The sequence below is a fragment of the Nymphaea colorata genome, chromosome 2, assembly GCF_008831285.2.
Source record: "Nymphaea colorata isolate Beijing-Zhang1983 chromosome 2, ASM883128v2, whole genome shotgun sequence".
NCBI classification, from domain to species: Eukaryota; Viridiplantae; Streptophyta; class Magnoliopsida; order Nymphaeales; family Nymphaeaceae; genus Nymphaea; species Nymphaea colorata.
Window position 1 is genome coordinate 12,631,359 of NC_045139.1, and position 22,287 is coordinate 12,653,645.

The 22,287-nt window shown below is 35.9% G+C and overlaps 2 protein-coding genes across 8 annotated transcripts; one reads left to right on the forward strand and one right to left on the reverse strand.

The window, feature by feature from the left end:
• Positions 1-966: 966 nt before the first annotated feature.
• On the reverse strand, positions 967-11,357 carry LOC116248498 (SUMO-activating enzyme subunit 1A-like). Of its 5 annotated transcripts, none has more exons than XM_031621324.2 (11): positions 11,302-11,357; positions 10,845-10,933; positions 10,688-10,739; positions 10,161-10,356; positions 9,867-9,946; positions 9,194-9,310; positions 8,415-8,465; positions 3,201-3,267; positions 2,316-2,419; positions 2,128-2,232; positions 967-1,550 (listed from the first exon to the last, which is right to left on the reverse strand). In XM_031621324.2, exons 2-11 carry the CDS (start codon positions 10,925-10,927, stop codon positions 1,437-1,439), a joined length of 969 nt encoding a protein of 322 aa, XP_031477184.1. In that variant the 5' UTR covers positions 10,928-10,933; positions 11,302-11,357; the 3' UTR covers positions 967-1,436. The 5 variants fall into 5 exon arrangements, with proteins under 5 accessions (XP_031477184.1, XP_031477183.1, XP_031477181.1 ...); XM_031621323.2 differs by having other exon boundaries at positions 11,265-11,336; XM_031621321.2 differs by lacking the exon at positions 11,302-11,357 and having other exon boundaries at positions 967-1,329; positions 1,403-1,550; positions 10,845-11,258.
• Positions 11,358-13,350: 1,993 nt separating this feature from the next.
• LOC116248265 (probable DNA primase large subunit) lies at positions 13,351-21,132 on the forward strand. Of its 3 annotated transcripts, XM_031620952.2 has the most exons (19): positions 13,351-13,550; positions 13,765-13,826; positions 13,926-14,029; positions 14,130-14,211; positions 14,318-14,377; positions 15,530-15,587; positions 16,346-16,368; positions 16,483-16,566; positions 16,684-16,748; positions 17,626-17,674; positions 17,752-17,799; positions 17,905-17,994; positions 18,084-18,143; positions 18,561-18,620; positions 18,806-18,880; positions 18,962-19,047; positions 19,695-19,788; positions 20,636-20,810; positions 20,915-21,132. In XM_031620952.2, the coding sequence occupies exons 1-18, from the start codon at positions 13,418-13,420 to the stop codon at positions 20,765-20,767; spliced, it is 1,365 nt and encodes a 454-aa protein (XP_031476812.1). In that variant the 5' UTR covers positions 13,351-13,417; the 3' UTR covers positions 20,768-20,810; positions 20,915-21,132. The 3 variants fall into 3 exon arrangements, with proteins under 3 accessions (XP_031476812.1, XP_031476811.1, XP_031476813.1); XM_031620951.2 differs by having other exon boundaries at positions 20,636-21,132; XM_031620953.2 differs by having other exon boundaries at positions 16,349-16,368; positions 20,636-21,132.
• Positions 21,133-22,287: the final 1,155 nt, after the last annotated feature.

The window sequence follows — 22,287 nt, forward strand, 5'->3', positions numbered from 1 at the left end:
TTAATTGGAACTACTCACAGATCGAAAAGGCACTAAAATTCTTACCCGGCCCGCTTTTTATATAAAGTCTAAAACTTCAGATGTAAATCTCATCCAATTTGATGGAGTTCAAAATATAGAAATTGTAGATTTACACTGGCAAGCCCGCGTGGAACAGGATATCGTAACCATGTTAGCATTTAGCAACGTTATAGATATCCAGGAATCCTTCCGAACGTCCATGGCAGGTCCACAAGATTATCCAACCCGATTACCTTGCTTGTCCTAACTTTTAGATATCCTCGAAAAAAAAAAAATCAAAAAAGGCGTCATGCCCTTGGCTCTTGAGAGGCCAAGACCTAGATATTGTCGGTTCCCATTGGTTCAAGGAAAGAGGTTCATTTTTGTTAATTTCCTGATACAAACCACTGCCCTCCTGACAATTATCAATAACAGTTCTCAGGTTAAAGTCCGTTTGTAGGTTGTGATTCCAAATAGGAAAAACAAAAAAAACAAAATTTAATAACAGTCAAGACACATGCAACCCTTTACCTGAGATTTTAAGTTTACGTTTATGACAATATTATAACGATAAAGATCACTCTTTTAGTAACTCTCTGTATCATAAAGTTATTTTGTACTTTCCAGGACTGGGGGCAAAATGTCCCCTACATGTTAAATTTTTATTTTGCTACTGAGAAAATCAGGGTTCGTCAATATGAACGTTTTCCAAATTGGTCGAAACTCGAGGTCTAGGGAAAACCATCCAGTTAAGAAACCCATCCAAGAGCCACCAAGACATAAGCCCAACATTCCAGAGGTGCCCTAGGTTTTTTACAATTCAAGACTCCCATGGCATCGGCCAAGCAGAGTCCACGACCCAAACGATATCTGTCCCGTCAGATGGAGGATTACAACTGTAGATTCTGCAATGCATTTGGGAGGAACTTGGACATTCTTCACAAAAGTATTCCAAGCAACAACCGCTAAAATAATCTTCGATGGATGTTGGCAACATCATATAAATACATGAAAAACTGTTTATGCAAATTGGGTCGGGTAACGCAATCCAACCAACACAAAAAGTCAGTTCTTCAATGATTAGTTCAAACATTGATGATGCGTCTTCCACCAGATTATGCCACAGAAAAGCTTGCAATGCAACTCATCTGCTCAGACAATTACGTACTTGGGAATTTTGATGTTAACATTACAGAACAAGTTTCAGGCTCAGTGACTACAAAGTTCAGCAGATTGACATATACGTTAACTTTGAACAGAGATTGGTTCCACAAATTCAGCAGCGGTCATCAAGAAAAGTTATCGAGGACGAAAACCCTAAGATCAAGCCTTCAGAAACAACAACATAAGTACCATTCCCATCTGTGAAACTATTTGATGCCTTCCAGATTCAGAAACATACCGTTGCTTATGGTTTGGCTACTTCGCCTAAGGTCTTAGCCATCAGTTCTAGGGGATATATCTTCTATTGTACCCTTCCCAGTTGCAGCATCAAAAAAGAAGAAATTCTTGAGTGGCTCTCCCTTCCCTGAAATTGCTTTGATGACTTCCTGCAAGGTTCGAAATGCCTTGTAATATGGAGGCTTACAAAGTCTACAAATTCAGTGGTTTGAACAGGCAAAGATCACAATTTGCTCCTGGGTAGAAGAGAGACACCATAACTAAAATAAAAGCTTTCTATACTACATGCTTAGCAGCCAGGAGTACTGAACACTAAAGCAAGTAGGTCAGACTCTACCATGGATGGGATTAAACATAAAATAGAAGTCGAATGAACTAATGAAGGGCTCTCCTGTAAATCTGTAGAACTTTCTAAGAGAAGAGTTTATAAAGGGGTTGTGTCTGCACCAATCCACCTCAAAAGAAGAGCTTGATCCTGGCTCAGAACGTGTGCTAGCTACATGCTTAACACATGTAACTCGAAAGTTGTTTTTTGGGGAGCTGGGAAGAAGGAAAAGAGGCTCCAACCTTGAGAAAGATAACTTGTCTCGCCCGCACTGTGGACAGACCTTTTCTCAAAGGCACAAGAGGAGCTATCGGTGGACAAATGAGAGCAACAGATTCATAATAACACTACCAGTTTCACAATAATCCGAAAGTTCATACTAGAAACTACAAAAGTATTACCTGGCCAAGAATGCCTCCAATAATTGCACATACTGGAGGGTGTTCTTCAGTGAACACCAACAGTCTTTCTAAAAGAGCTACTGGTATAAGAGACTCTTTCAGTGACTGCAATTTGCAACAAATGTAGCTTAGAAGAAGAATCCATTTTGACTTTAAAAAAAAGAAAATAGCAAACGTTTGCAACTTACATTCGTTTGGCACATATTTTGCCAGAATTCAAGAAGTTTTTGAAGATCTTCTGATGATGTCTCACCAGGGTTTCGTCCAGCATCTTGCTCAAACTTTTCAATTACTGCAAAGTAGTAGTCAGGTATGTATTCAAAGGAATGAATGCTAAAAGTAAAATCCTTCAACACGTTGCCTTAGAAAAAGAAAAAAAAATTAAATTAAATGTTCAAGTCAGTTCCAAATGTATGGAAGGGCATGTATCGGTTCAGCAAGCTATCAAAATCATTGTAGACCTAGACCAAAAATGTAGTGCACGAAGGCATAAGTTTGTTAAGTGTCTGAATGGTGCGGTTTGAGGTCCGTATCAGACCTAATCAGACACGTTTCATAAACTTGACAATAAGAAGAATACCACCTTCTGATTTGAATTGAACTTCCAACCTTGATCTGATGTAAGAAGCAAAGTTCCAAAAACAGGATATCACCAAGACTATCAGAATCTGATTAAAGGATTTACAAAGTTATGTACATGAATTAGTTAATTGGACCTTCTGCCAACCAGATCAATGTGATTCCAATAAAGAATATGACCACCAATTCTGTTCAACATGAATTCATGCAGGGAGGATCCTATCTCCATTCTAACCCATTTATATCTCTATAAATTCAAAACAAGAAAAGAGAAAGGCAAATGATAACTTAATTGCCCAAGGTTAAGTTATAAGAGCTTTGATTTATTACTTCCAAGTACAAGATTCAGTAGCCCCAGAAACCTGAAAATAATAGTAACAATATTGAGGAGAGCAGCAAAAAACACCTTTCTCTTTTTCTTTTTTCATATGAAAGATACCACATATATCTGGATTCGAAAAGAGTAACAAGATTACCATAAGGACAAAACTAACCTCTCATTGCAAAGTACATTTTCGATACATTCTTAGGAAGACTGCTCCAGGACACAGAAATTGCTTCCTACCAAATAAAAGAACATAAAGTGGAAGGTAAGAAATTAACTATCAATACATCAAATATAAATAATAAGCCAGAGCAAGTATAAAACCACAAGTTAGAGGCTCCAGCACCATATGCTGATTTTAGAACTTAAGGCCCTGGGTTATGTTTGAGATTCAACATTCATGATTCAAGGTGATAGGAGATCCTAGGATCTCAGTGTTTATTAACTGAAATGCATCCAATCTTGCCACAGGTTGGAGGATTTCACTGGATTCTAGGCCACTACACCAGCAGTAGGGAGGAAGACGTGCAACTGAAATGCATCTGATTGCACACGAGCAGTAAGCAGGAAAAGGTGCAATCTGGCCAATGACAATTACTCTGATGCAGTGACGGAGCCACATTAGGGTAATGTTGTAAAAACTAAAAAGCGTATCGTAAGCCGTATCGGTCTGGCTTTAAGATATGTTGTATCGTAAAATATCGTAACCGTATCGTATTTTAAAAAAAAAATTAATCAGAAAAAATATAAGAAATTCTCAAAAAATAATAAAAAATCAATAAAAATTATCGTATCGTACTTGTATCGTAACCGTATCGTAATCGTATCGTAGCCGTATCGTATCATAACTGTATCGTAACTGTAGGATACAGGTGGTGTATCATATCGCATTTTTAAAATGCGACAATACGTATCGTACGAAACGTACAACACTGCATTAGGGCCCTGATGCAGATGGGCCACCCTGCAACACAAGAAAATTGGTTTCATGGCTAAAATGAAACAAAACAAACCTATATTTTGCATGTGCCTTCCTTCTTTTTTAGTGTGTGCAGTCTCTCCCTCCTCTCCTTTTCCCTTTTCCCTTTCAGTCCCATCTTTGTGGACTTGTCATATGACCTCAATTGCACCACAGCAAATGCAGACTGATAACCAATGAGCAGGTAATATGGGTTTGGGATCTTTGGGTTGTCCAGTGCATGAGGTGCATAAATCCAAGTCCAACAAAGCAGTCAAATGAATCAAGTATAAAAGGAAACAGATCCAAGTCAAACAAAGTAATCCAACCTACTTTGGGTGCAATTTTCTTGCACGTTAAGTAATCAATTTGGCTCATACCCCTTCTCAAATTATAATCTCAAATTGATGAGGCTTCACACAAAGGAACTGTAATTGAGTATCAAACTAAATTTGAGAAATTGAGTCACATGGTGGTTGGATAGCCAAAGGAGGCACTGTGGAGCCCTTATTGAGGAAATGAAAGAAAAATTACGTATGAAAGTGCAAATAATTAAGGCCTGCTAGCTTGTTAGACTCCTTAAATTCTAGATGAGGAAAGATTAAAAGAGCAAATTAGCTGCTGAGAGATTATAAGTTTGCTAAGGATAGACCATTCAACAAAGAAATCGGAGACTGCTGCATCAGGAGGCAATTAACTTTTTATTCGATGCATCTAGAATGAACAAATGCAAGCATGCACAAAACAAGGACCGATACAATTGTGAGGAATGCTGGATTCCAAGAAACAAGTGCAAACAAATGCCATTATATGAATCAGACTATCAAGATGAAAGGTCTGACATCAAAGCATTGTTGATATCATTAGTTCAAGAATCATCTAAACCAAAACTTTCTCCATATGTTGTATCAAGTGCTACTAGTCCTAGAGTCATGCAGGTTATTAGCAAAATGAAAGATAGGACTGTCAGAATCCTAATTGATGCAGGATTTAGACATAATTTCATTTGTTAAAATGCTGCTAAGGCTCACTTGGTGTATGTGCTTCATTGAAAAGGATAAAGTCAAGCAACTTAAATAGAAATCCAGGGCAAGCAGTTCACCGTTGAATTGTTTATTTTACCAATGCAAGTGGCATACTTAATTCTTGGAATTTAAAATCTAAGAACACTCAGTAATGCCACTTCAGACTTTGAGGATATCGTCGTGAGTCATGACATTTCATTAAACGGGCAAAATGTGAGTACCCCCCAGAACTTGTTTGACTCACCGAATCAGACCATTTGACTCGCCCAAAAGTTGGTTATAGAGTAATGATTTGCATACCTTGTCATCAACGAGGTCATTGCTTACTAATTACCAACTTCTGAGGTGAATGTTCTAATCTATGGAAACATAGAAATTAGAAGTATCATTTGCCTATTAAATGTGCAAATAAAAGTTCAAGCTGATTAGGTTCAGCTGTTCAGGTTCAAGTATGGCTATCTACTTATTTTAGAGAATTTGGACTCTTTAACGTACTTTTACTTCTAGATAACACATACATAACATACATGTTAAGTTTATTAATTATCAAATAGTTATAAATGTTGAAAATCTTGACTTTAATGTTTGTTTTTCTTGATCAGTTGTTTTCTATTGATATATTGACACTTGATAATCAATTGTATGCAACTATAGAGTAGTTTAATTGTCTGTTTCTTGTTGTTACATGCGAAAAAATAACCTATTTATGGTTTTCGTTCTCAGATTCTAATAGCAAGCTTTTAATGGGTATTAAATGATAAAAAATAATGCCTTAGTAATGACAAAAATGACAAAAAACAATGTTGTAAAAAGCATATCGTAAGCCGTATTGGTCAGGCCAATAAATACGCCATATCGTAATGTATCGTATGTGTATCCTAAATTTATTTTTTTAATTCAAAAAAATAGAAAAAAAAAGAGAAAAATCAAATAAATCAAGACATAATGGCAGGCTTATTATAGGTATGAACTGTGAAGTTACTTCACAAACATTAATAAGTGGTCATAATATCATATAGCAACACAACATGAAGTCATGAACTAAGACATCAAAAAACATAACTTATAAGAAGATCTACATAATAACTCATAAGTCGTAAGATCCATAACACATCAAAAACCAAGTTTTATGTACACTATACACCACATCACAAGAAAAAATTGTTCAATGTTAATGCAAATGACAAATGAAAACAGCTTCATTCATAATCTTTATCATCTCATTCTCATTTTCATCTTTCGTAGAAGATATAAACCCTCTTTATCTAAACAGGAATCAATCATCCATGCATAAATCTGCCCTCAGATTGATGATTTCATGGTGAAACTTATTATTCCTTTTCAAAATTGCCACAATCTCCCCCTTCTTCAACTATTAGATATGTTTAGAAATGAAGAGGGAGGCAAGTTTTAAAAATTAGTTTGAAAAAGTGTGGTTTTAACCCATATTTTTCAAAATAGACATGTATCGTGCAATACTGGGTGTATCGCCCTATATTGTACGATAAAGGTTGTGTATCGCACGATACATGCGATACACATACAATACACTAGCTGTTTGCGATACAAGTGGTGTATCGTATCGTAAATCTAAACTGATACGGTATGTATCGTACGATACGTACAACACTGATATAACATATAAAAGGGTTGAAGTGTCGATCTTTTGCACAAACCCTCATACTCAAAACTCTCTCTCTCCCCTCTCCCCTATTGCTGTCGGACTGATGGCAAAAAGTCAAAGACAGACTCTGGTCCCTTTTTTTTTTAATGGAACATAGTTCTTCTGTTTTAAAGTAACTTACCCATGTTAAGAAGACAAAAAAGTACATGAAAATGTGATACACGATAAAAACATGTAAACTTATTTTCAGTTTTTTTTTCAAAAAAAATGCATCTTTTTTGGGTTTTTCTCATTTTAATCATTATGCTCATTAATATCAATATTTGTGGCTATGGTTTTACACTTTTACTTAATGTTAATTTGACTTAATTTTCTTTATTATACAACTAATCAGGTCATTCTGCAATCTTTCATATTTAAATGACAAGTTGTATATTATTTCTTTTTCAAAACCAATCATCAACAAAAGATGGCCCCAATCGCCAAGTTGAACCACTGAGTCATGAGTCTCTAGTGAATGAGTCGACTCCTGGGTCACTAATTTTCAAACATTGTCAGCTGCCTCTAAAGAGTATTGTTTTCAATTTTCATAAATATCAGCACAACATTTAGCAACAATTGATGATTTGATATGATTTGATTCTACAACATAAGTAGGTATCCTGAACAACACCATCCTTCTTGTTGAAGCACTTCTATAACTGAGTTGGCAATGTGAAAACAAGTTCTCAACTGAAGTATACTGATGACAAAGGGTGAATTAGTTCCTAAGGGTGACAGACTTCTCCTTCGTCAATTGGCTGTAGACCTTTTTTAAGTCATATAGCAGTCCCTCTTGGAGAACCTTCACCTACACCTTTTGTTTGATTAATACGTAGGATATGCACCTCAAAACTAATAAAAACATGAAATACAAATACTACTTGTTCACATTGTTTTAAAACCCAGTGACTCGGGACCCAATTGATGTCCTCGACTCATGACTCAGTAGGTCAACTTGGTGGCTCAGGCTGGATTATGTTAACTATTTTAAAAGAAAAATAATATATAACTTTTCATTTAAACATAAAAGGGTTGTAAAATGACTTGATCACATATGTAAGTTAGAAATAAGTCCACATCAAGTAAATAATAAGTCATATTTACTTGTGATAACAAGAAATAGTTATTACTACTATGTAGTTGCATTTTCAACATAAGTGAGTAACAAGTTTCAATATATCAAAGAAAAACCACTTGCCAAGAAACAAACATTAAAGTCAATATACTCAAGATTTACAACTATCCAATAATTAACAAATTAAACATGGATGTATATATTATCTCAAATTTAGAATTAAAAAAGGCAAAGAGCTCAATGATATAAAAATTGAAACATGAAGTTAAGCCTGATTAGCTTTAGCTTTTCATTTTACATATGCAAACGTAATAAATGAATTATAATAATTCTAAAATTTTATGTTCCAATAAGTTAGAACTTAGAAGGTTCATGTCAAAAGTTAAGTGCACAATATGAAGTTTAGTAACACACTGCTGAGTCAAACCGAGTTTCAGCCAACTCAATCCGAGTGTAACTGAGTCATGGACGAGTTAAACCGAGATTTATTAGTAAATGAGTCCCCCTACTGAGTTGACCTGGTACGATGCGAGTCAAACGGAGTCAACTGGTTGACTCAGTGACTTTTAAAACACTCCTTGTTCAAAATTCTAACATTACTCAACTGCATTGATTATCAGGCCCATAAAAGTGGCAGTTCAAAAAAGTATGACACATACCTCAAAACTTGGATACTGCATGAAGCACTCAGCTGTACCATCCACAGTTTTCTGCCAAAAGAAAGCTTAAAACCTGTCAGTATGGACTAGGGATGCAAACAGGCTAGGGTTAGTAACACCAAGTATGACTTATATGGAAGCAAAACAACACAACAATACAACATAGTTATCTGTTCTTGATATTATACTATTAACATTTTTTTATTGCATTTGATACTAATACATCAAAATCTTATATCAATATACATGATCTCTTATAACATTGGTAATAATGTTTGAGGAATACCATATCAGTTTAATATCTATTTTAATATTTTGTTTCCTTATGCTCAATGTGGTATTGCCAGTTCTTTAAACCTTGCCCTGGAAGGTGGTGCATTACATGTCACACTTTCATATCGATAAAGTAGCAAAAATAAGAACAGAGGTATGGAAATGCAAAATATCAAATATTTACAGTAAACGACATTCATGATGATCAGCAACAAATGCCCAAAATAAATGATGCATCCGTGACTACTAACTGAATGCGTACTGAAATAATCTGCTTCATATTTTGGAATAGCTGACAACAGAATATATTAATTGACATTCCAGTTTTATTCAGTTGCATACAATTATAAACAAAATGAAATTCATGCTTCTATATGTTGTAAAGTTTTTCACTCTTCATCATGTTCTGAAGCATTATGCTTTCCAACAAGAGAACAACATAGGCAGCCACATCATATCATGTTGAACAAAGGAAAAGATAAGGAACAAGAGGAAAAGAAACACACTTTCTGGTATTTGCAACTCTGCAAATCAACAAAAATCTCGCCACATGAATCCCTACAGTCGACTGTATAAAATGCAATCTTCTTTTGTCGCTTGCGGCATTTGATGTTCATCTCTTTCTGCATGCAAATCAGTATATAAAAGTGAATGTACTTATGAGGTTCAAAGTTCAAATTACCTCAACAAATAAGGCCACAATGAGATTGGGCATCACACTGCACATCTCAGACTATTAAGAGCCAAGAACAAGCATTTTCAGGAAAGACAATTCTTAAATAAATTATGACGACAAACTAAAACAAAATAGTTCAAAAATATGCAGGAACACAGTATAAGCTTATTAAATCAGACAGAGATTATTATGTCGTTCAGCTCTAATTTTACAATAAAATAAAATAAAATGAGCCCAGATGTATAATTTTCATAGAAAGGAAACAGGTCAACTCATTTGTGGCCTCTCAGGTTGGAAAATACACATTCCTTCTGGAATGATTAATAAATAGAGATGAGGGAATGGTATCCAAAAAAAAATTCTCACTATCCTTTTATTTGTTGTAAAAGAGATTTGTTGCTGAAAGTAACAATGGTCTGTTAGATCAGTGGCAATAAAAGGTTGACTAAGTATTTGTCATTTAAGCTTGTAAAGATATGTAGAAGAGTATGACAATTGCATACTTTGTTATTGAGAGAGCATCTACCGATGATTACAGTGTCAAACTTATCAAAGAAACCATCTTCACAGCCAGATAAGCTACCTGAGAATAAAACAGAAGGATATGATGTCAAAGTAGATTTATTGTTTCGTCATTCGAAGAAACAATATGATGTCAAAACAAAAGTAGATTTAAGCATTTCGTCATTCCAAGAGACAAACCCTGGAAAACAGACAAGGCATCAAGAAATAGCAGTGGTACAGCAATATAAGCGTGTGAATATGTGTACAATAATTGCAGAACAAGTCTGACTCACCCTTTTCAAATGAAACACTGACCATTGGATTAAAATCTCGCAAAGAATCAGAACAAACTTCAGCAATAGTCTTCTCTTTATATTTATCTTCATCAGGAGGGATCAAAAAATTCACCAAGAGATCTTTTTCCGATACCAGGCGGTCGTCCATTAAAGTTAAACTGCCAATTCCAGCCAAGACAACATTCTTACAGAACTGCAAGAGAAGTAAATCCGAGGGGGAAAAAAATATTAAGGCTACTAGTTTGATGTTTAAGAAACCCATAAAACGGGATATTCAAAGCAACATGAATACATTTAAAACATGACATAGTGCCTCCAAACACCCACTGATCCTCTCTTCCAACGTTACGCAGAACCAATTGCTTCAACTTCCAATTTTAACGCGCAACAGATAGGGAGAGAGCTACGGCAGAAGAACTAACTAATCAACGGCATCAAGTTTCTCATCATTCAATCATTCCAGTAAACACAACGCCGCAGCACCAAATTTAAAAAGTGAATAAATAAATTTCGATAATTCTTACCTCAACAATGGTGCCCGTTATTCCACTAACTAAGATATGAGACTTGCTCAGCCTGAGAACCACATAACCCAAAAAAAAAAAAACCAATAAGACCAATCAAGTTACTTACTAAACAAGAGACTAAAACAAGATCAAACACAAAAGTGAACGTTAGTACCTCCGTTGTGCATCCGCACCCCATATACGTATCTGGCGATCGTACAACGCTGTTTCTTGCTCGGTCAGTTCCTCTCCATTCATCTTGTTCTGCGTATCAATCAACATAGGTCGAAAATACAATCAAAATACCTCCGAATCATATAAAACGAATCCCATTTTCTCCCTTTTACTTCAGCGGATTACCGAAACTTTCATTGGAGAAACTACAAAGACAAAAGATAGGCCCAAGCAAGCTATCACCGGATGCTCGAGATGTCCTAACGACCGATCCTAAAAGGAAGCACTAGCGGCAAAGCCCTAACCCTAGCCGTGGGAAGGAGCAAGATTCTCCATAAATTCAATCGAGATTCAGAACGTGAACAAGATTGAGAAGTGACGCGAAAATCAGTAAAATGAGATAGGTATTTTGATAAACAACCGTTTCGTTAGTGACAAGGAGGGACTGGAACTCTCACAAGTTCTTGCACGGAACGCGCGCTTTCTTCTGGGAACTCGATTTGCCCTTTCAACGATGGCGTTTTCGTAAATAGTTGGATGCGGCTCTAACAGTGCATAAAAGTACTGAAATGCCCTTACGGATGTCGTAGTCCGAGCCGAGAAACCGAGTGCATCTCACGCCACCGCGAACCGGCCGAGTCAACACAAGCGCGAGTGTCATGAAAGAATGCGCACACCAAAGTCTTGCGAAAAGTATACAATTGAATGGCCATTTAGTTCTGGACTAATATATTAAAAAGCCCCATTCATCTGGTTATTAAGTTGGCTACAAGAACTAATAAAGGTTGGCGTAGCCTCACGTTTTATATAGACAAAAAGAAAGAAAAAATGCTTCAAGTTAGAGGGCACTATCAAATTCAAGGGGTAAGAGGTACACCTTTAGTTCGATTCGCCCGAGCATTGTGCGTCTACATCTATAATGGTAGGGTGTCGTACCTAAGTTGACAAGTGCACCATTATCATAGTTGACTCTGACACAGCTAAGAACTTTAGAGTTCAAGGAAAATGGCAGGAGCATTCACCACTTTTTCTTGAGGTTAGTTGTAATAACTTCCACTGACCTGGGATGTCCGAAACATGTTTTCTATATCCCTTGTTGGAACCTAGTATTGGTCCCAATTTAACCAACTTATGAAAAACCACATTTTACAAGCACATTTAAGCTTTTTTAATTAATTTAGACCAAAAGCCCAAGGTTATTGATTAATGCAATAATTTTTTTTTTTTGTTTTATGGCATTATTTTCTTTCTATAGACGATCAATTGTTATTGTGAGGGTCCTAACTGCATTGGTCTAACCTGCCATGGTTTTACTAGCCAACTTTGTAAAATTCCTAAAACCAAATGTAATAACCAACTGAAAGGGGCATAGATAAGTGGTATTTTTACAATGAAACCTTAAATTTGTAGTTGAATTTAGGTGGACCTAGGTTTAGTTATTATATGAGGTAACCCTGCGATACTCAAATCACTACCCCAGAGACTTGGGTGGGCTTCATTGTTAATTATATATTTAGTGTCCCATGAAAAAAAGGTTTTGGCTCTGCTTCTACTAGTCAAAGCTGCGTGTCATAAGGAAAGATGTGACTTTCACACGGAAATGGGTTTTTGGGTTTATGTGTGTTAATGGTGACATGAAAAACTGGAATAAACCCAGCTTTTGAAAAAACTCAGAGAGGTGAAGGGTGGATGTTAATTTTCAAACTTGAGAGAAGAGGGAGGGAGGGAGGGAGGTGCATGTTAATTTTCAATTAGACTCATTAAATCATGCTTTTATAGTAAATTTGGTGAGCTTGAAGAGGGTAGGTGTTATACCATCAACACCAAGTTTGAATCGATTGTAGTTTATCAAGCCAATTCAACAATGGGTGTTTACAAAAACCCAAAGAACTCACTTTATCTTTCCCAAAAGTGTAAATAACTGTTTAATTTTCAGGAAATGACAAATAGTTGCTTGAGTTACAGGCATTCTACGAATGCTGGCAGTGTAAAGTGAACTTAGAAAGAGAGAGAGGGGGAGAAATAATTTAAAATCGTAGGAAAAATTTTCGAAAATAAATTTCAACTGGTAAAGTTGTATTTTAACTTCAATTCAATTGTTTCTTTCAACCAACTTTTATGAAGGGCTAGTTCATAATATTACTTCACCAAGACAGGTAAACTATTGACAATGTTGTAAAATTCACATTTTATAAATATATTAAACGTTAGTTTTTTTTTTTTGTAAATTTTGCTAGATAATAGACTCATCAATATGCAAATCAGTAGGTTATGACCTTAGCACGAGACTATGTGTTAAGGAAAATGACAAACATATCCTTCCGACTCGCCTGCTTGAACAACTTACAAGCGAGTCGTAGTGACTCGGTTTTCTCAACGGGATCAACGATTCAGCAAAAGAATGAGGAATAATTTCGTCATGAACACTTGGGGACACGTCCGTCAATTCAGAATAAACGAAACGAGGCTGCGATCTCCCGCCATTTCCACTCTTCGGACGCTGTAAATACTAGAAAAACGCGCGGCTCTTACCTGAGAAGCAAGAAGAGAGGAGAAACAGACGAACGAGAAGAAATGGAGATCGTGAGGTCTCACAGGAAGAGTTCCGCCGGAGGTCCCGTCCCTACCCTTTCTTTCTATCGATCGGCACCGCCATTAGAAGTTAGACTGGAGGATTTCGAGCTCTTCGCGATGGATCGTCTTCGAGGTACCCTGTTGTTTGCTCCTGCTTTCTATGTCACCTTGGTCGTTTATTATCGGAAATTGCTGTTTCACCTTTTCAATTTAATGTTCGAAATTTCGTGTTTGTCGTCGATCGTGGAGCACCGCCTGTTTTCTAGGGCTTCCGTCGCAGTTGTGGTCCAGTGCATCTTTATTGAGTTTAGACATATGTTCTGATGTTCACGAAATCGTTGATGCAGTTCTTCATGGAATTTCGGATGGATTATCACGTGGAAAGAAGGCTACTGAGATGGATGATCTGGTAGCTTTCTCACGAATAGTGTTTGGTTTTGGTGAAATTTTTATTTTGCTTCTACTTAATGCTCATGAAAAACTCTCTGGCTGTTTGATTTTATCACAGGTAAGCGAGCTGTGGAGAGAGCACATGCGGCATCCAGATACTACGGAAATTATTAACAAAGATATCATTTCTCACTTTGTACTGCGACTAGTTTACTGCAGAACGTAAACATTCGTTTCAAAATTTTCTGCATACATCATAACTGTCTGTGATGATAGTTGAACTCTAAGTTCCTTTAATAAAAAAATTGTCTGTAAATCACAGCGAGGATCTACGCAAGTGGTTTCTGTCAATGGAAACAACACTTTTCCGTTCCCGGTTCAGATTTGCAAGTGCTGAAGCTCAGGTAAATGGGTTTGAAAACACCTAATTGAGTGGGTTGCAGCGTATTTATTCTCCTTTGCAATTGCTTGTAATCATATTAATAAGAAGAGTTTTGGTTGAATTTGTAGATAATGCTCATGAATGAATGTGAGCTACCTCTCAAGGCACTCACCCACGATGAATTTAAGGTGTGTAAGATGTATTTCTTTTTCGTTTTTATCTGTATGGGTTTTGCTTGCCGCATTGGATGTTTGTGACATGGCAAAAGAGAATCTAGATGTTTTTTATTCAAATCGAATTCATGGTGTCAGTTGTCATTTGATGGTTTTGATGATTGAAAATATGTTTTGTCATCTATTATTTTTGAACCTTGATGATGATTCTAATTTCTAAAGGTATGCTTGAATACACAAACTTAACAACCATCTCAACGATGGACACTTCTATTCATAAGTAGACTAATAAGCATGATGATCTCAATAACATTTTATTTTGGAGGGATGTTTTCAGTTTTCTGTTTTAGAACTTCTAATTCTTGCGTGATCTGTTTTTCAAATTTTCAGTAATTCTTCAGCGGGATCCTTTTTTGTGGTTCAACTCCTGACCTTTTGGAGAAGTTGTAGTGTCTGTTATTTTGTCTCTATGCATGTTTGTTAGTGTATAGGTTGTGTAATATAAGCTCTGCTTGATTCACAATTTTGGTCAATTAATTGAGTTAATGAACATCTGCATTTTGAGTGTTATGCCTGCACTTGTCCATATTTATTTTCTCATGCTGTATGTACACTTTTTATGCTCATTGAATGCAAAATAGTTATTGCTTTTGTGTGGCATCTTTTTTAAATGTACATCTAATTCAAAGTGCTTCCTCGAGTTCCATTGTATATGATTTACATGTGAACCACTGAATGCTGTAAACTGCACTTTGATTCATGAATTTGGTTGGTTAATTCAACTGGGGAAAGTCTGTATTTTGGATTTTTTCCTTCCATGAAGGGTGCTACATAGATCTTTCGGTTATTGAAATTTTAATTCTTTGGGTTTTGTAGATCCCCTTTGTTAGATCCATTAGAAGAACACACAAAAGGCTGTCCATCCAATATTAGCCAATATGTATGGTTGGCAACTATTTGATAATATCACCTTAGTAAGCAAATTTGTCTTTGGCTATATGAGGTCATCACTATCCTCCCAGATGAAACAGTTTGATTTTGGCAATGTCTTGTCACATGCTTGAATTGCGAGCTTCAGTTGCTTGATTTTTTCATTCTGCTTCCACTGATTAGATTTTTCTCATTTTCTCTTTCTCCTTAAGTTAGTTTTTATGTATGCTTTAACAGGATGTGAAGGACGAGCTCGGACAAGTTGCACGCTCAATTAACCAACCTTTGCCTACTGGTATAGCTGGTTTTTCATGATTATTTATCGCCTGTTTATGCTTTTGCCCATTATTTTGTCTTCCACTCAAAAGGAAAGGGAGCCTTATATTTTGGATTACAGGCAGAAGATAAATGGTGTTTCATGTATGCTACTGCCTTTTATGTTATTGACTGTTAATCTGTGAACTTTCCATTGAATTCTTTAGAAAGTAATATAAATAAATTTGCATTGTATTGGTATACATATTTCTGATTCCTTTTGTCAACATGCTTGGCAACTTTACCTAGAATCAAAATCCTGCAGTTTCCCAACACCTTGACACTTGTTCCCATAAATTTACATATGGATCATTTTATCATGCTATTTGTGACAGCTGAGACAGTGAAGATGGCTTAACACCTAGAATTTCATGCATGCTAATATGGCTATCTTTAAGCAATGCAATAATTGAGAATGGAGCATCCATATCTCCATTGGGAAAAGTAGATTAAGTACAAATATTCATCTACATGGTCCTTATGTTAATAATGTAGGGTGTAATATTAGCTTGGGTTTTAATTCTTATACATTTTTGTCAATGATCAACTATTTTCTTTTGAAGTGATATGCCTTCATGATTAGCTTCTTCTTTATCCCATTGTTTTGTTATCTTTTTTTCTTTTCTCAATACTTGGTCCTGCATATGTTTAATTTTGTTTTTCTATAACATTTTGGATTTCTTAGCATTTCTGTTTTGAGTCTTCCTGTTTTAACCACTTTGTTTTTTTTTTTTTCAGCAGATGACAGCATCTTTTTCAAGGTTAGCTTCTTCTTTTTTTCTTCTAGATGAAAATTTTCTTTTGTATACAGAAAAAAACACAATGTATTCTATTTTTTCTAGCTTAAGTAATTAATATTAAAATATCTACTAAAGATCCCGTTTGAGGAGGTCCCTGAACTAGTTGCAGCTCGTTCAGTATATCTGCGAAAAGGTTATGGATATGTTGCTGTGAATCAGGTAAGAAATGCTTAATGCTTGTCATTTCCTTATGACTGAATGACATAACATAAGAACCGTATGCTTTTTTTTTCTGCTTTAGATGATTTAGTTTACTGATATGGTTTTTGAACTCAGGTAGTCTCGCTTGTTGCCAACCAGTTTCGCAGCCATCTATCCAAGGCACTTGTATTGACAAACAGGTTAGCTCCTAACTCGGAACTTTGAAATTCAAATAGGATTAAAGCACAATAATAATGTTTCCATGATGCTATTTTTGCTAAATGAACGTATTGTTTTATCTTCTTTTTAAAGGTGAGAAGCTGGTTCACTTTTTCTATTGAATTCTTAGTTGATTTAAATTTTAATCATATTTTGAATTTAAAGCGAGGAAAGATCTTAATTAGCTTGGTTTGAGTTCATTAAACCCTGAAATGGGAATCTTTTGCAAAGACATTGAGGAAGAAATGAATAGTTTAAGTAATAAACTTGTTATACTCATCAACTAGGTGATTTATGTGCCAAAAATATGAATTGAGATGCACTGTTATTTGATAATTTCCCCCGAAATCATTTTTCCTCCATTTTGTGAAGTTCACTTTGTGTAGTTACAAATTATATTTTTAATACTTGAATTGCCTGCTTTGTGGATTTTATAGATTTCATTTTCATGAATTTTGATCTAAAAGATGGTGATTGGCATGTGTTGACATCATTGTCACAAATATCATTCTTGGGAAGAATTGGCAAAATTTTAAAAAAATAAAGAATCCTAAAAATTAGAGAAAACTAAAATAAATGAGAAACTGGTAGATACAAAAAAAAGTGAATAAATCACAATAAAATTGCAAGATATTCACGTTTGCTGAGATTTGCAAAATTTCGCAAGATCTTCTTGATATTTTCATTTTACTTGTTCTTCTTGTAAATATCATGAGATTTTTGAAAACCTCATGAATCACGATATCTGTGACTGTGGCTGACATTTGGGTGGATCTTGCAGATTAGTTCCATTTTTCAAATATTTGAAAAACCTCTATGGTTAGTTTTTATGTTCATAAACCTTAATTTTTCTTGTAGGAAATGGACAACAACAATTCGGGAACTTGAGAAGGATAGGTTAACTCCTGTGAGTGAAATTGTGCTTTGCAAACTTTTGTCAGTTGAATTTGGTATTTTCTTTAATTATTGTTTGGTTTATTTTAGATTGTAGAAGGTTTGAGCACACGCTATTTAGGCCCTGACTATTCACAGGTACTTATCACTTGCAAGTATGGCATTAAAATTAAAACCATTCTTGCATAGGATATCTGAGCTTCAGATTCTGAATTTTCCCGGAATCCTTCTCATCCTTTACAGCCAAAAGAATATGCAGAAATATCTCTCAAAGATATTGATCAGATTGCCAGAAGTTCCTTTTCCCTTTGTATGCGCCATTTGTTCTACAAGGTAATAACTATGATCAGTGCTTTAGTGGTTAAGACTTGCTTAACTATTTTATTGTTTTGATAATTTTTGTAATACATGCTTATATGTAGCTTCGAGAAGACCACCACTTAAAGCATGGGGGAAGGATGCAACTAGGTCTCTTTCTAAAGGTAAGTGCATTATTATTCCTTTTCTCAAGTACTTATGCTGGCTACCTTGTGGCTGCTCATTTGAGTTCCATTAAGTTCTAAATTTTGTTGTCTTAAGCCCACCTGATTTTGTAGAAATAGGAGACAAAGACAAACCCAATGACGGGTGGAAGGGCAGCAGATAGATGTTTTAAAATGAAATAGAGTAGGGTTTAATAAAGAAACGTGTTAAAATGAAAGAGGACAAATAAGGTCTAATAAAATGTGAAAAGAGTAGATCATACTATTTTATTGGTTCCTCCTCTTCATGCACACTTGTGCTGATTGCTCTTATGTTTGCCATATTTTGTTTCAGAGCTTCAACTTGATAAGTTTTCCTTAAGACTATCTTTTAATTGGTATTTCCTGTTTTATGATACCAAATACATAACGGTTTAGGGAGTTGGTCTGAAGTTGGATGATGCTTTGGCATTTTGGAGGGCTGAATTCTCTCAAAAGGTGAGTTGCACACCTTGTCTTGTGCTTGATCATTTAGACATTAGAAATATGTCTTTGTCTCACTTGTTGACGCTGTCAACACACACACATTGTAATACATGCACAGGTTATCCTTGATAACTGTGACATTGGCTCTTCATAGTTGATAGTTCATACTAAGTGATGCTTGTTAAGTTCTGCACCAGGTTGGATCTGAGAGGTTCGAGAAGGAGTATGCATATAATATAAGGCATAACTATGGGAAAGAGGGAAAAAGAACGGTAAGGGACGTGGAGCACAAACTTTTGGTTGGCTATGTTACATCTTGTGATTCTTAATGCCTTTGTTTCTGGCTAGTTCAGGATTATACACCATATTCATGTCAAAGGATTATCACATCAACTCCTGGTGTTGGGGATCATCATGGTTGTCCATATCGTCATTTCAGGTGCCCTTGCATTATACGCCATGATTGCATTATTTTAATTTACTTGTCATTTCAAGCAGGATTTTATAAAGATGCAAAGTCACCATTGTATGTGACTCTTCAATATGCAACCGTGTTGGAATAGGATAATTTAATTTTCATGCTAAATTACTCGTTTCTGAACATAGATATGATGTTAACAAATAAAACTGCGCTTAATGTGAAAATATTTGTTAGCTTAAATTCAAACCCAGTCTTGCTTAATCTTTCAGCAAAAATCTGCCTTTCTTTCTCCAAAAGTTGATTTACATCCTCTTTTGTTATATGGTTATGATATTTTATTAGTAAGCTTTGCCTTAGGAACAGAGATTTCAGCCATTTCATTAAAAATGCATTACTTTATTAATGTAAAAACTTGTAAGATAAAAATGCAATACTGGAGTAGTTGTTTGTATCTATTAATTCTTAAGTTAGTGCTGTTAGTATTAAAAGGAAAAAGAAACATGAAATGCATTGCTTGGCAAACTTATCATAAATCTGGAAAGAAATTAAATATTGAGATGCAGACTGCACTTATTGATGTACATAGTTGAAGCCTTAATAACATTGTATTTTATCTCAATTCCCTCTCATCTCGTTTTTCTTGTACCTTTGTGCACATATGGCAGCGAGGAGAACCTTAGAGCTGCATTAGGTAATATGGGTGTCACTGGACGATCGGTTGATGATATAATGGAAAAGGTTCAAAACCGCCATTACCAGGTCAGATATTCATCTTTGATTGCTACTTTTCTTTCGTGAGTTGGTAAAAATTGGCACTTGAATTTTTAGACTAAAACTTGCTCGCACTGCAGAGTTAAGAATCAAAAAATGCTTTTGTCATTCCCTTTTTAAGTGTAATGCCTCGTGTGAGACATAATTTGAAAATATTTTTACGTAGAAAGTTTTGAGAAATCTTGAGGTGCTTAGACATTTGTATCTCATACTACTAAGTGTTTCAGTTCATAGCCTTCATGGGTGTGAATTGAAGCTGGTTAGGGGTGGGTAGGGTTTGCTACATTTTTTTGGATTGAGCCATTACAATTGACATGAGTGAGAAGTTCAACATTCACAACTGGGTTTCACCACGTGAAAATGGGTGTTAAGTGGAGTAAGTTTTAACACCCCCATGTGTGAAAAAGCCTGAGAATATTCCATTTTCCAAAAGTCATGGGAGGCTTGTATAGCCGTTTTTCATACTACCAAGTGCGCTGCCTCATAGCTTTTTTCAGGTGTGAATTACAGCGATCAATGTGGCGGATGGAATCCACCATACTGGGTGTTCGGGCCAGTTTTGAGATGAGTTTTACAAGTCTGAGTTCCATTCGTCTAGACAATTTTTTCAAAAATAAAAGGGTGGGCTTTTTCTGCTGATTAGATTGTTTATGCACTGCTTTAGGGTTTCTACTGGCGATGCATTGTTTGGCCATGGTCTTTCTTTGGGCTTTGTAGTGCTTCATTTATACTCTATAATGTGCAGATACTCGTAAAATCTTTCTGTTTATCTTTTCAGAAGATTTTTATATGGTCTTTGTTACATGTGACAAGTTTAAAGCGCATGACTTTGCAGTTAGCCTGCACTTTGACTTTTGAAGCAATCCATTCCTGTCCACATGATGCTGGAATCAACCATCCAAATCAGTACTTCATAGACAGCAGAAAGATACTCCAGCCTAAGGCCGATTCTGTCGGTGGTTCTTGAGTGGTCATTCGCTTCTTTCAGTTCATCAATCCAGCCTTGCAAGGTTATGGTTCAACCTCACGTTGTTCCTCAGCTCAAGAATGCATTACACTAACCCTGCACTTGGTTTAAATATGCGAACACATCGCTTTTCTCATCTACCTGCAGAATACTGGAAGTTCCTACCGACTACCAGCAAATAGTAACATGACCAAAGGCCTGGTGTCTGCATGGACCATGTACAATAACTTGACGAGTTATAAATTGTATGGACGATAACTTGCTTGGTTATTGTAGAAGTTAGATGTTAAGGCAATGGTTGCAGAGACTCATTGTGACTTGTTTGTATTGTATCCACTAGGAGAAAGAATGTGTATTATGGCTTTCATGCCTTTCGGCCCACACCTTGTGAATGTCTGGTACAAAGAGCCCGGATGTGGCTCTACTTGAGCCGAGCGTGGGGCAGAACCATGTAGGAATTGGAGCAGCTCCAGAAAATGCTGATTATATATGTATGCGTGTGTGTATTTGTTTTCTGAATAACAAAGTTTTCTTGTGACAAGATGTTTCTAGTGCATAAAAAGCCTAGTTTCAGGGATTTGCTTCTAGTTCATAGACAATGTGGTGCATGATCAAGTTGGTTTTGATCTGACAGTAACTCAGCAGTCCTACTAGAAGAATTATGATAAATTAAAGACAAATCCCACCCCATTATCTCTTAATTTACTAGAGTGGCCAATGTCCACTTGCTATCTCGGCGACAATGTGGTGAAAATTTCTATTTGCACATGATGCTGCCCCACTGACGCTAGCGCTAGAGTCCTGAATCCTAAGGACGCAGCCAAAGAATTCAAATTTGGGATAGCTATGTCAAGTTGGGATCAGACTCCATGCATGATAAAAAATGAAAACTCTCGTACCAGATTGGACCCATTTGCAACAGTAACGTTGGACACCCAAATTACTTCTGGGCATAATTTATTATGCTTAATTTGAACTAAATGTGTTCCAGATGTTCTCACATATATTTGTGCAATTCCATGTCCTGTTGCTCTCGTATGAGTCTGTGCTCCTGGGAATTCTGGTTGTCCTTAACCAAATTCAATCTCTATCGTATTTACACCACTCAATCCAAGCCTTTTACATCCCTAATGGCAAAAATTTTTACCCCTTTTTTTCTCGGACCCTGATGAACTGGGGAGGTACTTGGTCTGGGTTTAACTCAGTCAAGATATGTGTCACAGAGAGAGAGAGAGAGAGGGAGGTTTCGAAACTGTTGTGTAAAGATATGCATTGTTTTACCAAGGACAAACTCTGATGCAGCTCATGTCTTTGGTGAAAAAGTACACTTTTTAAGACTTTTTTTTAGATTTATTTTTATGGGTTTCACTTTTGTTTCAATAGAGAAGCAGGCAAGCTTTAGAACCTACGAAGATTTAAACCGATTAATGTTTTCAAAATTACGAAAAGATTTGCTTACTAACTTTTACACTGTTTTAGATAGAGAAAGAGCACTGATGTATTTTTTTCTTTAATTAAAT

Excerpts from the sequence above, each read along its gene's own strand:
- LOC116248498 (XM_031621321.2), bottom strand. The coding sequence starts at position 10,951 with ATGTTGATTGATACGCAGAACAAGATGAATGGAGAGGAACTGACCGAG. Across the intron at positions 9,311-9,866 it reads GATGCTCTCTCAATAACAAA|AAAGAGATGAACATCAAATG; the intron begins GTATGCAATTGT and ends ATTTGCATGCAG. Across the intron at positions 1,551-2,127 it reads TTGGAGGCATTCTTGGCCAG|GAAGTCATCAAAGCAATTTC; the intron begins GTAATACTTTTG and ends CGAACCTTGCAG.
- LOC116248265 (XM_031620951.2), top strand. The coding sequence starts at position 13,418 with ATGGAGATCGTGAGGTCTCACAGGAAGAGTTCCGCCGGAGGTCCCGTC. Across the intron at positions 16,567-16,683 it reads GATATGTTGCTGTGAATCAG|GTAGTCTCGCTTGTTGCCAA; the intron begins GTAAGAAATGCT and ends TTTTGAACTCAG. Across the intron at positions 18,881-18,961 it reads GGAAAGAGGGAAAAAGAACG|GATTATACACCATATTCATG; the intron begins GTAAGGGACGTG and ends TGGCTAGTTCAG.